This window comes from Bombina bombina, chromosome 3, assembly GCF_027579735.1.
Source record: "Bombina bombina isolate aBomBom1 chromosome 3, aBomBom1.pri, whole genome shotgun sequence".
NCBI classification, from domain to species: Eukaryota; Metazoa; Chordata; class Amphibia; order Anura; family Bombinatoridae; genus Bombina; species Bombina bombina.
In genome coordinates, this window is record NC_069501.1 from 207,651,476 (window position 1) to 207,666,600 (window position 15,125).

Below are 15,125 nucleotides of genomic sequence, written 5' to 3' on the forward strand. Positions count from 1 at the left end.
AGGGTAAAGATAAGTGAACTTAGCCAGTACTAGCCCATCAATATAATCAATTATAATCAAGAGCAAAATGGAGGAGCAACAGGTATATAAGGAACATATTTATTAAACCATCAATAAAAAGTGTTATGGTAAGGCATAGTTTTATATTTAGATATCACAAAACACTTGTAAAGGATCAATAACCAGAACAGCATTCATCAAACTTAAGCCTTATTTATGGTGCAACATAGTTTACTACTGACTACACCTATGTTGAGAATATATCATTTTAAAGGTCAACTAATCCAAAGTTTAAGAAAAATAGCAAGTGACTTCCAGTTGCCGTATGTAAAGCAAATCCTGAATACTGGTCACAAAAAATATAGAGCTACAATTATCATAGTGTCTCATGTCACTGAAGTTTATGTCACACAATAAATACTTGTGTCTTAAAGTTGTCATTGCACTCACTGAGATAATTTACCCATCTCTTCAATTAAATATTAAGTGAAATACATACCCCAGAAGAAGCCTGTTTTAAGAAGCACTAAAAAGCGAAATGCGTGTTGTTTTTGTACTTCAGGTCCATGGTGATGGATTATAGTGTGTGAACCTTATACCAGAGCTCACACTACAGAGCTGCACTTGAATGTGCATACTTGCTAACTGCAAGTACTAAAATGATTGTCTAACAGCTGAAACTGAAATTGGCTATGTCTATAACAAGCTGATCTATACAAAACTGGATTTAGTTGATTACTCTGAGAAAGGGTACATTCCTTTCAGTAGCATGTAATATTCATCATATAAGGATAATACTATGATAATTGTGGTTCTGTATTCTTTGTGACTAGCATTTCACATCTGGTTTACATAAGGTGGCTGGAAGGCACTTGTTATTTGTTTAATTTTGGATTAGTTAAACTTTGGAATTATAAATTCTCAATACGTTGTCAACCGTGAACTATAGTGCACTTTAAATAAGGCTGTTATATGATCTGTCTTCACTATGATAAATGTTGCTCCATATACCTAATCGTTTAGTTTTTTTTATGTGGTTTTACTATTTGAAATATTTTAAATATGTCTTTCAAAAATGAGTCTATCTGAAAAATTTTAAGGATGATTTAATAAATATTATTTTCATATTGGCTTGTTACTCCATTTTGCACTATATTGATTGGCTGAGTGGCCGCTTGTTTTACCTTTTGACACTGGACATTTATGTAGAAGGTAGATGGGCCAGAGGGATAGTGCAAGAGAAATCCCAACCTGGAACTATCCCACAAAGTGGAAGGCAGTCAGGAGATAATGTAAATCAGTTCAAAGCATGTCTTAAAATAAAAATATGCCCCCAAATATTAACACACACGCATATACTGTACATATATATGTTGGTCTGAAGAAGGAACATTCTTGCTCCGAAACATCACAATAATAAATATCACAATTGATACAAGTCCAGTGAGTGTGGCTCGTTACTATATTGGATACAATTTATCTTTCCTGACACCCTGGCAGTTGCTGTTTCTTTTTGAGATGTTAGTGCAAATCCACCCTGACTGTTCTATATATATATATATATATATATATATATATATATATATATATATATAAAATATATATATACAGTATATAAGTGTGTGTGTGTATGTTTGTGAATATATATATATATATATATATATATATATATATATATATATATATATATAATATATTTATATATAATGTATATATACATATAAATATTTTTTATTATAACACTTAATGTGCCCACAATGTATCACAAATACATGAACAACAAATTACAATGATATTCATGATATATTAACAATGTAAGAGAAATAAATGGAAAAACCAAAGTTCTGTATATGAACAAAGTGACCTAGAAAATAAATGTAAGGTATACTATGTTTAAATTGTATAAAGAAAAGAAAGAAAAGGGAAAGAGGAACATATAGAGTACTCTCTTACAAATATACTGGAGAAGGAGGCTATTTCACAGAATAAAAATAAAACAACTTTTATTAGGGCAAATAAAACAATGGAAACATTATAAAAATCCAAATAAGATATAGAATCTTCACAGCATGAATTGTCAATAACAATATAAAATAAACAATCAAATAAGCAATAGGCATCAGCTGTCCCATTGTGTGAGCTCTAACAAATAGCATTATATAACTAAAGAAGACACAGTCCACCAATCAATTAACTGTTATATAGTACTTCTCACACAATTATTAAAACTGGTTGGGTCCGTGCATCCACATACTGCAAAAATAATCTCTAAAGCCAAGGTATACTATTCAAAAAATCATATCAACTTGCTGAAAAGATTCAAGGAATACGCCTGATGCACATTTTGCCGTTAGGCTTTCTCAAAGTTCCCTTTGGGGTTACTGTGTCCTCTTTAGTTATATAGAACTTTTGGGTGGAGCTCACACAATGGGACAACCGATGCCTTTTGCTTTATGACTCCATCTCTGTTTCTTACTTGATTGCTTATTTGATATTGTTATTGACAATTCGTGCTGTGAAAATTCTATATCCTATCTGCATTTTTAACGTTTTTTATACTTTTTCCTTTGTTTTATTTGCACTAATAAAGGTTAAGTTTTGTAAGTGAGTGCTATTTCACTTTTTTTCCTTTGCTTTGTACAATTTGTTTTCGGCATAGAGCACCCCCTGCATTATATTGGTAAAGGAATGGAATAGTCATTGTTGCATATGGATTATTGAGTGGGTTGATTGACTTAAGGGTTTCCTTACTGCTTTATTTTTCTATATGTTATGTTTAAAGCAGACAACACCACATTTGAAAACAGGGTAGAATGTGCTAATCATGCTATAGATATCTAAGCAAAGAAGAACAAGACAGAATAGAATATATATATATACAGTATATATATATATATATATATATATATATATATATATATATATATATATATATATATATATAGAGAGAGAGAGAGAGAGAGAGAGAGAGAGAGGCCATTCCTAGGTACAGAGAAGTTTTGTCATTCAAATATACAAAAAAGAAAAAAGTTAAAGATCAGTAAACTGTCACCAGCACAACGGTATGATTAAACAACTTTCTAGTCTTTTATAATCAAATTTGCTTTGTTCTCTTGGTATTCTTTGCTGAACGCTAAACCTAGGTATGCTCATATGCTAATTTCTAACCCCTTAAAGATAGCCTCTTATCTCAGGGCATTTGGACAGTTTTTCGCAGCTAGACAATGCTAGTTCATGTGTGTCATATAGATAATACAGTGCTCACTTCCGTGGAGTTATTTATGAGTCAGCACTGATTGGTTAAAATGCACGTCTGTCAAAAGAACTAAGATAAGGGGACAGTCTGCAGAGGCTGATATACAAGGTAATCACAGAGGTAAAAAGTATATTTATATAACAGTGTTGTTTATGCAAAACTGGGGAATGGGTAATAAAGTAATTATCTATCTTTTAAAACAACAACTATTCTGGAGTAGACTATGCCTTTAAGTATAATCATAAGCAAAATGGAGGCGCAGGCTGGTGTGCTGTAACACATTTACTAAACCATCCATAAAAATGTACAGATAAATAGATTTTTTGAATTACTATCCAAAGTATTAGAAATATTAGAACTGCATCACAAAAACATCTCTAAAACATCAATAACCAGAGCAGCATCCACCAAAGTGAAGACATATTATATAAAGCCTTGTTTATAGTGCAATATAGTTGAGAATGTATTGTTCTATTAATTAATATTTTTCTTATTTTGTAATGTGTTTTTATTATTCGTAATACTTTGTATATTTATTTTAAAAATGCATTTTTCTTCACATTTTTTAGGGTTGGTTTGATAAATATGTCATTGTCATACTGACTTTCTTTTTGCTTCTCCATACAATTGTGACATTGTATCAAGTCACTTTGGTTTCCTTGGATTCTGGCTGGAATGAGCAGGCCAGTAATACAACGGTGGGGGTTACACATAAAGAGAGGGCACGGGGTGAATATTACCGCAGGACAACAGCGCAGAACATCACTTTGTAAATAATCTTATTAGTTACAGTTAACATATTAAGTTACGAAAAGAAAAAGATTCAACAGGATATAGAAAACAATGTTTATTTAAGCAATGATTTTATTACTCTTTTGGGGATTTTAAAATAAAACTTTTTAATAATTAAAGGGACAGTAAAAACTTAAATGGGTTGGATAGAACATGCAGTTTTAAACAACTTTCTAATTCACTTCCATGATCAAATATGCTTAGCTCTCTTTGTATCCTTTGTTAAAGTGATGGTAAATTTAAGCGTTTAAAAAATGCTATAGGGTTTACTATCACTAAAACTAAACAGTGGTTTCAGTCATAACTTACTAAAAAAAGGTACTAAACTCACCCTGTGTGTGCCGCAGTAGATCGCTAAACTTTTTTTTAGTAAGTAATGACTGAAACTAATATTTATTTTTAGTTATGATAAATTCTAGCATTTTCTAAAAGCTTGGATTTACCATCACTTTAAAGAGTAATCCTAGGTTAGCTCACAACAGGTATCAGTCTACCTAAGTTTATTTTCAACAAAGGATAACAAGAGAACAAAACAAATTTGGTAAAAGAAGTAAATTGGAAAGCTGTCCCTTTAATAGGAGTTTGGGGAAATATCCATATGCTTATATTAAAAAAAATATATAGCAGTGAATAATCCAAATAATTTTAGACAATCAAAATAATAAGAGAATAGCAGGTACGGTGAAAAGCAGAGGAAGTATTCAGGATAAGAAGATGAGAGAAAAATAAAGATACAAATGTTAACTGAAACTGAATTAAAATCTAAAAGATAAAAAGCTATTTACAACATAACAATTGCACCATTGCCAACAAATGCAGATACATTTTACTTACTTTGTTCCATTGCCTTTTATTTGTGGTAGAAAATCTATATTGATACCAATTGTCACATCAAATTTGTCGCTTTCTTTTTGGTGTGAAGAATCCATAGGGGGTTTCTTGTCCTTTTTTCCATCGTTTATTTGGTCTCCTTTGTTAAAAGCAGCAAGAGTGTCATTATCATGGACTTCAAGACTGAATCCACGTTTCGGTGAATCTGAATCATCTGAATCTGAATCAGACATCTTTACTGGCTAAAGGTCTTCAGGGGTTTCCAGGTAATGAAGCTGTCCACATCTGCTGTACACTAGAGCAGAGACAGAGAATATGTTTGTATAAGAGGGATGACAGAACAGCACTGTGTTTGCACACTGTAAGCCAGCTGTACTGGGAATGGCTTTAGCGCCTATGTAAATAATATAGTGTAAATGTTCATTATAATAGGCTTGAAGCAAAACAGATTGTTTAGGTTTTTACATGCAACAAAAATAATGTATTGTTTAAACCGGCATATGAGAATAGACATGCAGCAGTTGTTTTGATTATTTCAACCGTTTTATACAAACTTTATGTAAACATAAGAAGAGAACAATAATGCAATATCACTTTCAGCCAATATTTACAACTGAAAGATTATAAAATAAAATCTAGATAGACAGGCAGATGGATACAACAAAGTCAAATTAAAAACAACTTTAGGTTGCACATTATTAATGAAAGGGATATTAATGCATTTCTCAATGCATGATAGATAGATAGATAGATAGATAGATAGATAGATAGATAGATACATAGACATAGATAGATAGATAATAGATGGATAGATAGATAGATAGATAGATAGATAGATGATAGATAGATAATAGATGAATAGCTAGATAGATAGATAGATAGATAGATAGATAGATAGATAGATAGACAGACAAACAGATAGATAGATAGATACATACATACATACATACATAGCATACATAAATAACTCCACAGGAGTGAGCACAATGTTATCTGTATGGCACACATGAACTAGCAATGACTAACTGTGAATGGAAAGTTGTTTAAAATTGTATTTTCTATCTGAATCATCAAATAAAAGAAATAGGTTTTGATGTCCCTTAACAAAAACATAGGGGGGGGGAGGCAGGAAATAAATCATGAACATAGATTACATTTCATATTTTTACCAGCATTGTTTAAAATAAATTATGCGGAATTGAATTTTGAGGTTAATTTTCCTTTAGGTTGGAAGCAGCAGAGCAAGTACTAACATAATAAAAATTGTCTATCAGAACAAGTATTTATTTAAAAACAAATCAAAGAAAAAAACAACAACTTTATGCACACTATTCAATGCTTAGCGGCCGAATTATCAAAGTGCGAGTGGACATAATCAGCTGTAGCGGATCATGTCCACCGCACATCGATAAATGCCGAAAGCATACGCTGTCAGCATTTATCATTGCACAAGCACTTCACAAGACATGTTTGTGCAATGCCACCTCCTACAGATTCGAGGCCAATTGGTCGCTAGCAGGTGGTGTCAATCAACCCGATCGTATCCGATCTGGCTGTTTGCTGTCCGCCGCTGCTTCTTAACTCTGTTTCCGGCGAGCCTGAAGGGTCGCACAGAAACAGATGCATTGGGGCCAATTGACGGCTTGATAAATCGGCCCCTAACAGTGCTTTCTAAGACATTCTGGTTACATTGACTTTGACACTTTTAAATGGGTTTTGTTTCATTGTTGCAAATGGAAATAAAAGAAAGTTAAACTTGACGAGATTGCACAAACAATAGTTTCCATTCTATTTCTTATTTTCTTTTACAATAAGGGGGCACCTTAATAACTCTTTTTTCAACTGCTTTTTAAGAAAACAGGGTAAAGCAAATTTAAATTGAATTCTTGTGGTTTCATGTTTTATTTATAATAGCCGATTAACGTGGTACAGCATTTCAGTGGAGGAAGGTCCCAATTTGTGGATGAGAATGTAAGCACGGAAGATAAAATCTAATTGTAAGCCTTGTTTTGTTTTCTTGCTTGTTATGTTTGATCAAATCTTTAACTTACAGATAAATTTAATGTTTATTCCATAATGGTTATATTTATATAATTGGTGTTTAGTTCTGTGCTGCTCTAAACAATGGGAAATCAGCTGCCTCCAAATCCCCCTGTTCCCAAACATTTTATCTAAAATGTTTTCCATATTTCTCACAACCAGACATCAGGGGCACATAGAGTGAAACTGCACCCCACATGCACACCCAGTCTAAATTCCTATATATATATATATATATATATCTGTATATATCTATACCTATATATAATCATGTATAGGTATAGATATATACTGTACCAGAAAAACATCAGATATATGTAGAAATGTTTATTTATGAATAAATAGAACATATTCTGTTATGTGCAGAACATTCGAATGTGAAATATTCCTATTTTCATAAAGGGTTAGCACACATAAGAATATGCGATCGGGTTTGCGCAAGAGTGGGTTTTTTTCCCACTTTCTCCATTGACTTCTATGGGGTATATGTGAACACGCACAAGATATTCTAACTTCAGCTTTTTGCCCTTGTCAGGTTAGCGCTTGAATGAAAACAGTTTACTTTCAACTCATAATACAACCTGATGAGCGCAAAAAGCTTACTTCTAGCGCAATTAACGCTCAAGCAGGAGCGTTTATTAGCACTCCACTTGTAATCTAGCACTAAGACTTTACTGTGTGTAGCAATATGTGTGAATATTTAGCACTTCTACAGCAGCAAGCACAGCTCCTCTGAACCAAGGAAGATGCTGCCTTTAATTGGCTGCATTAGTCTTTCAATATAAAAGAGGACATGACAGGAGGGAGAATGAGGCACAATTTTAGGACAATATTTTGAAAAATCCCCAATTACTTATTAAATACCTTTTTATACAACAAATAATAGAAGTGATACATTAAAACGTGGTATTTACCTTATGTATCTTTACATTCAAAAGAGGAATTTGTTGTCACCTTTTTATTTATTTTCATTTGACCTTTACATATCATTAATGCATTACTTATGAGATGTGACCACTTATATGGAATGCTGTGTACAATTTGTATAGTAGCACTCATGTATCACACAATGATCTTTGGCTTATAAATATTGTGATCTTCATCACAACAGCTTTCTTCTGCTCTGTTGATTTTCTGGAATATAACCTTGGAAGGATAATAATGTATTTGTAGTTTCCTAACTTTTTTGCTGGAGTAAGTACATCACTTTTGCCTGCTGTAAGTACAGGAGAGGAAGAGACATTGTTATTGCATGCTGATCTATACATTATTGTCATTGTTGCAGATTTCATTTGAAGATAGTGTCTTGCTGCAAAGCTATAAATGATGAACCTTAAACAGAGTTCTATATTGATAGCAATATACCTAGGGCTAGAAGTTTTAAAGAAAGACTATTTTCATGTGTGTAAGAACATTTTGTAAATGGCCTTCTATGGTTATTTATGCTGCTACCCACTCTTATGGCAGAAATTACTCTTTTCCACAAGACTGACAGCAAATGCCTCTAGCTTTCACCCCTATACTGTACATGCCCTGTATGCAGAGATGAGCTCAACCTTTATAGTGGATAAGACTTTTAGGTAATATGCAGGACATTGGAGAGTGAATGTCATAAGTCATTAGGAGCCAGGGAGATGATTTATATACTGTGCGTTCAGAACGTATTCAGACTTTTTAATTGTTTCACATTTGTTATGTTGCCTTATGCTAAAATGCTTTAACATATTATTATTTTCACATCAATCTACTCTCCATACCCCATAATGACAAAGCAAAGCAAAAACAGATTCTTGATGTCCAATCAATTGGATTTGCCACAGGTGGGCTCCAATCCAAGTGCAGAAACATCTCAAAGATGATTCAGAGAAATGGAATCCACCTGAGCTAAATTTCAAGTGTAATAGCAAAGGGTCTGAATACTTATGTCAATGTGACACTTCAGTTTGTTCTTTTTAATAAAGTTGCAAATTTATCAAAAATCTGTTTTTTGCTTTGTCATTATGGGGTATGGAGTGTAGAATAACAGAAAATGCCTAAATCCGGGTGTGCAAAGCTTGTCAAATCATACCCAAAGAAAGACTTGAGGCTGTTATCGCTGCCAAAGGGGCTTCAACTAAGTACTGAGTTAAAGGCCTAAATACTTACTGTATGGCAATGTGATATTTCAGTTTTTCTCTTTTTAATACATTTGCAAAGTTATCGAAAATCTGTTGTTGCTTTGTCATTATGGGGTTTGGAGTGTAGATGATGTGGGGGGGGGGTATACCATTTTAGCATAAGACTGGAACATAAGAACATGTAAAAATAAAATTAAACGGTCTGAATACTTTCTGAATGCACTATATTCACATATGCAGAATGTATTAGAAATGTCAGTGATCTACACAGTGCAGCTTCCAGTTTGAACCATAATATTAAAGAGACAATGTACTTGCAAGCAGCTTATAAGAGTTGATTATATTCAAAGCAGCTGCAAGAACACCCTTTCAAATGGTCTGGACTCTCTCCCACCCCCACTGCGAAGTTAATTTATGTGATTGCTGTTACTATGTTACTATGTTGATTGCCCCTTATTCTAGGTTTTATATAGCCAATACAGGAAGCCCTCTGTTTACAGCGGAATCCTGTTCCTGAAGGAACAGTTGTAAAATAAATAGATGTAAAATGAACCCAGTTATATAATGTAAGTCAATGGGAATCAAATAAGTTAGGTTCAAGGCACCTATCAAATTTGACATTAGTAATGTAATATTATATTATATTATAACTTAATATATATAGTATGTGTCATTTTATAATATTATATTATATATTTAAAGCCCTGAAATTAATGCTGTAAAAATAGCAATATAAAAATTGTTTTTATGCTTTTGAGGCATGTCGCTATCCATCAATAAGGAAGTGGTGAGTTCTGTTTATTATGTAGAAAAAAATTCCATGAGGAGCACAGCCGGGTTTAAATAAAACTTAGCTTTTATTTGATTTTTGCCTAAAACATAAAGTAACCCAAGCCACAAATGGAGAATGTCCTTCAGTCCATGAGAATAACGTATGCATTTCGGCTGTGTACTATAATCATAGCTATACTACAATACACCATTCATAGATATTTAAAATATTAAACCCTTATTCATTGGTTTACATTCTGTGACATCACAACATATTTCTCCAATCCCCTCCTAACTTTTCTTAAGGTGGAAATATTTAAATTATAATCAGTGGCTACTGAGCTAACCTGACAAGTTCTGGGATTCAGTTCAATTCTGTTTTATTTTCTAAAAGGGTCAATTTCGCATATTGCTACTCTCTTCTACATTGTCTCATTTCTTTTATTAGAAATGTCATTAATTCAATATTGTTATTTGGGAATTCAAAAAGAAAGGAACTCCATTGTTAACCATTTGTCACCCCAAATAAAATGGTCTATTTGTTAATCTTATTGGCTTTACAAATCATTCTCTTGAACTTTTTACTAATGCTATTGGCTCTTCACCATATATTTTTGTCATTATAATTTGGTATCTTGAGTGTTCAGGAGTTCTGTTTATCAGTCAGTGGGTAATCATTTTTTTATTTGCTGAATAAAAACAACATTCCCACAGGCATACACTACTGGCTAGCTTTAATATCAAAAAGGCCAGCATTAAAAATAAGTTTATTATGTTACTGCTCTTTTATATGTATGATACCAATTTGTTTACAGCTTACTGTACTGACCGTTTACTCACATGTGCTATACACAGTATTATAATGCTATACACTAAATGCATGTGGCAAAAACTCTTTTTAATATCTTTTGTTTGCAGCTAAGGAGCCTATGGAACAACTTCCTCAGTTGTGTTCACGTGATCAGGTGCAATAGTGAAACGGCGTAAAACAAGGGCTACCTGTAATGTATTATTATTTGAAGGTAGTTTTAACAGAAAAAAACACTATTTCAAATTACAAAATAGGGGTAAAAGAACTATTTATAAACTTTATACTTACTATTTATTAATTTAAAACAAAAAATAAATGAACAAAAAACAATAAAAATGGCACATAAATTAGGTACTGGCAGAAAAGAAACCAAAGATGACCGCCAGTAGTGAGAGGGAGGAGGGTTAGAGAGCTTTCCTCGTTAAATACCATATCCCTTTAATTCCATTTTTTTGTCAATAAAAAAAATTGTTTTAGATGTAATAAGTCTACTTATAACTTATCAAACAAATACAGGAGGAATTGAGGGCCCTATTCCTGTGGAAACGTACAATCTAGAAGGGTGAGAAATATGAAATAAGGACTGGAAGCGTGAGAACGATGTTCCTGCCTATTAACACAGCTCTGGCAACAGTCGATATCAGCCAGTTAAAAAGCATTGATTTATCTGCTAGTTTCATTGTGTCATTTTAGCACCTTACTCTCCTAGAACCTTAGCATCTAATTTTTTTTATTATACACCTATTTGTGATTGCACTGAGTGTTTCTAGGTGCAAGTGAGCACATTTTTTAAATGCTACTAATTGAACAAGAAATATATACTGTACTTTATATTCAAATAGCTTGCAAGAGAGAATTATGAATTTGTAATATATATTGTAATAAATACAGTGAGCATAGGTCCCAAACTTTAGTAGGAGGCTCAGTGTGTCTGGAGGTCGAGTCTGAATGGAGTGGGGAAAGAATGAAAGTGTGGCTAGATCAGATAAGCATACAATTTGAAACAATTTTCCAATCTACTTCTTTTATCTACTTTGGTTTGTTCACTTGGTATCCTTTGTTTAAAAGCATACCTACTTAGGCCCAAGATCTGGTAGCTAGCTGCTGATTGGTCGGTGCCCATATATGCCTCTTGTCATTGGCTTACTGATGTGTTCAGCTAGCTCCCAGTACTGAATTGCTGCTCCTTCAATAAAGGATACCAAGAGATTAAAGTAAAATTGGACTTCATGTCCCTTTAATAATTGCCCATAAAGAAGAAGAAAATTGAGAAATCATGGAAATTAGAAGTGCCTGTTAAGGAGGTATTTTAAGAATACATGTATCCAATTAGAAAATTCAATAGAAAATGCAATAGCTACATAGAAGACAAGGCTGTAAATAGAAATTAAGAAAGGATTTAAAGGGACAGTCAAATCCAAAAAAAACTTTCATGATTTAAATAGGGCATGTAATTTTAAACAACTTTCCAATTTACTTTTATCACCAATTTTGATTTGCTCTCTTGGTATTCTTTGTTGAAAGCTAAACCTAGGAGGTTCATATGCTAATTTCTTAGACCTTGAAGACTGCCTCTAATCTGAATGCATTTTGACCACTAGAGGGCATTAGTTCATGTGTTTCATATAGATAACATTGATCTCATGCATGTGAAGTTACCCTGGAGTGAGCACTGATTAGCTAAAATGCAAGTCTGTCAAAACAACTAAAACAAGGGGGCAGTTGCAGAGGCTTAGATACAAGGTAATCACAGAGGTAAAAAGTGTATTTCTATATTTATGCAAAACTGGGTAATGGGTAATAAAGGGATTATTTTTCTTTTTAAACAACAAAAATTCTGGTGTTGACTGTCCCTTTAACTGTGCTTTTACATATTAATATTAAAGATTATTACTCTTATTCACTATCAAGTACCTGTTTTGATATCCACATTTTTTACCTGCCTCCAAATTATAGTAAATAACATGGGGTACCTGTATATTCAAAATTACTCAATTAACTCTTCACATTCCTTATCCATTTATGTGATTTTAATTTTATCTATTTTTTAATCTTATCACAATAAAGTTTGTAATGTTATATTCTGGAGCTTGGTGTCATTATAATTATAGAATTAACTAGAAAAAGGAACAGTTAGTGCTTTACATGTATCCTTACTAGTCAGTGTTTATACTGAATAGAATATTGTTTTTTATTTAAAGGGACGGTCTATTCCAGAATTTTGATTGTTTAAAAAGTTAGATAATCCCTTTATTACCCATTCCTCAGTTTTGTATAATCAACACTATTATATTAATATACTTTTTACCTCTGTGATTACCTTGTATATAAGCCTCTGCAGACTGCGCTCTTGTTTAGTTCTTATGACAGACTTGCATTTTAGCCAATAAGTGCTGGCTCATAAATAACTCCACGGGAGTGAGCACATTGTTATCTAAATGGCACACATGATCTAGCACTGTCTAGCCGTGAAAAACTGTCAAAATGCACGGAGATAAGAGGCAGCCTTCAAGGGCTTAGAAATTAGCATATGAGCCAAACCTAAGTTTAGCTTTCAACAAAGAATACCAAGAGAACAAATCAAATTTGATGATAAAAGTAAATTGGAAAGTTGTTTAAAATTGCATGACCTATCTGAATCATGAAAGTTTAATTTTGAATAGACTTGTCCTTTAAATGCATATTTAGGCTTTTTAAGTGTCTGTGTCTTTCAGGCAAGATTCTCATAAACTCGCCAGCAAGGAGAGACATCAACTTATTTTACTGAGCTTTATACTGTAAATTAAGTGTCTATCCTGACCATAAAGCATGTCAATGAACTCCCCTAATGTACAGTTTCCAAAGTACAAATTTCCTTTAAAACAATACCTGAAGCTTCTTACAGAATTTTACAAGATCTAAGAGTTGTAGACAATCAGGCCCTCAGTCTCCTTAATATTAAATAATGAAAAGGGACACAAACCCCAACATTTCTCATCCATGATTCAGATAGAAAATACAATTTTAAACAACTTCCCATTTTACTTTTATTATCTATTTTGCTTTGTTCTCTTCTTATCCTTTGTTGAAAATCATACCTAGGTAGGCTCAGGAGCTGGGAATTAGCTGCTTATATGTGGCTGGAAATATATGTTTCTTATTATTGGCTTACTAATATTTTCAGCTAGCTCCAAGAAGTGCATTGCTGCTCCTTCAACAAAGCATACTAAGAGAATGATGCAAAATTGATAATAGGAGTTATTTGAAAAGTTGTTTCAAAATCTATGATCTACCTGAATCATGAAAGAAAAAAAATCATGTTTCATGTAGGTTATATGAATATTGTGCTGTTCATTACGAATAGGTTGTGGGATCACGGAATTATAGGACTATGATTAATATTTATTTGTAAAGTGTCAACAGATTCAGCAGTTTTATAACCAATGGTATAATATACAAAGATAACTTTTATGGGAGGCAAATTATAGATCAGCTGAATGGGTAGAGGGCCCTGTCAAGTGTAGACAGCTGTTGTAGATCACATGAAGGTGATCAACAAGACGGGCATGTAAGATTAACCGGGGTAGTCATAATGTTAGCATAAATTGTAAGCATCCTTGTACAGGAAAGTCTTTAAGGAACACTGAAGACTTTGAAAACTAAGGGTGAATATTGTGGAGCAAAGCAGAGTTCCACATGATTGGGGCCCGGTATGGGAGGAAACAAAAGAGGGCAAGAACATATCTGGAAACAAGGGCAGACTTATAGGAGGGACTAATGTTATTGAGGGCCTTGAATTATAGGGTCAGGATTTTGTATTTTATTTTTAAAAAAATATTTTTACGGAATTTTTTAAATACAAAGGTCAAAGATATACAGGCACAGCAACACGATCAGGAGTGTTAAATCCTATACAGATCAATAGCATCAGAATCAAGAAGCTTACAAGAAGGATTTTGTATTTTATTCTGGAGGCAAGAGGACACCAGTAAAGAGAGAGTGGGAGAGAGGTGCAGCAGATGAGCAGCAACGTATGAGCGATCATTGTGAAAGAGGCATCATTTTATAAAGGGTATAGACAGAAGGTAGGGAAAACAAAGAGGAAAGAGTTGCAATAGTCAAAGCAGGAAATGATGAGAGAGAGGACTGTAAATTAACTAATTTGACACCAAAACACTAACATTCTTCTTTGACAGTCAATAATGTATATGCAGTTCTTCTACAAAACTAAAGAATCCTGCATTAGCAACCTTAAAGGGATATGAAACACCTCTTGCTTTTGAGTAAAATTGTTTGCTTAATTGTTTCCTAGAGAGGCCAAATATTAAATTCTGTAGGTTATCTTCAAAACGCTGCCTATATTTCCCATAGGTTTGTTTATGGCTGTTCCTACCACCAACATCCCTAACTGCGTGAGGTGCCCAACACATGAAATCATGCTCATAAAGTAAGAACCTCTTGCAAAGGGGAAAAACAACTTTCAAAGCACACTTTAAACACAGTTACTTTAATTGTTTTTAATTGTAAA

The 15,125-nt window shown here is 33.1% G+C and overlaps 1 protein-coding gene across 2 annotated transcripts in view; it reads right to left on the minus strand.

Annotated features, from left to right (window-relative positions):
* The window catches only part of LOC128653055 (transient receptor potential cation channel subfamily V member 1), a 133,093-nt gene that overhangs the window by 97,735 nt on the left and 20,233 nt on the right, over window positions 1–15,125 (minus strand). The window contains exons 2-3 of one of the 2 annotated variants that reach the window (XM_053706107.1): window positions 7,834–8,135; window positions 4,883–5,174 (exon numbers count right to left, since the gene is read on the minus strand). In XM_053706107.1, the coding sequence (XP_053562082.1) occupies window positions 4,883–5,112 (230 nt within the window). In that variant the 5' untranslated portion in view covers window positions 5,113–5,174; window positions 7,834–8,135. The remainder of the gene's footprint in view (window positions 1–4,882; window positions 5,175–7,833; window positions 8,136–15,125) is intronic. The other variant, XM_053706106.1, reaches the window with a different exon arrangement.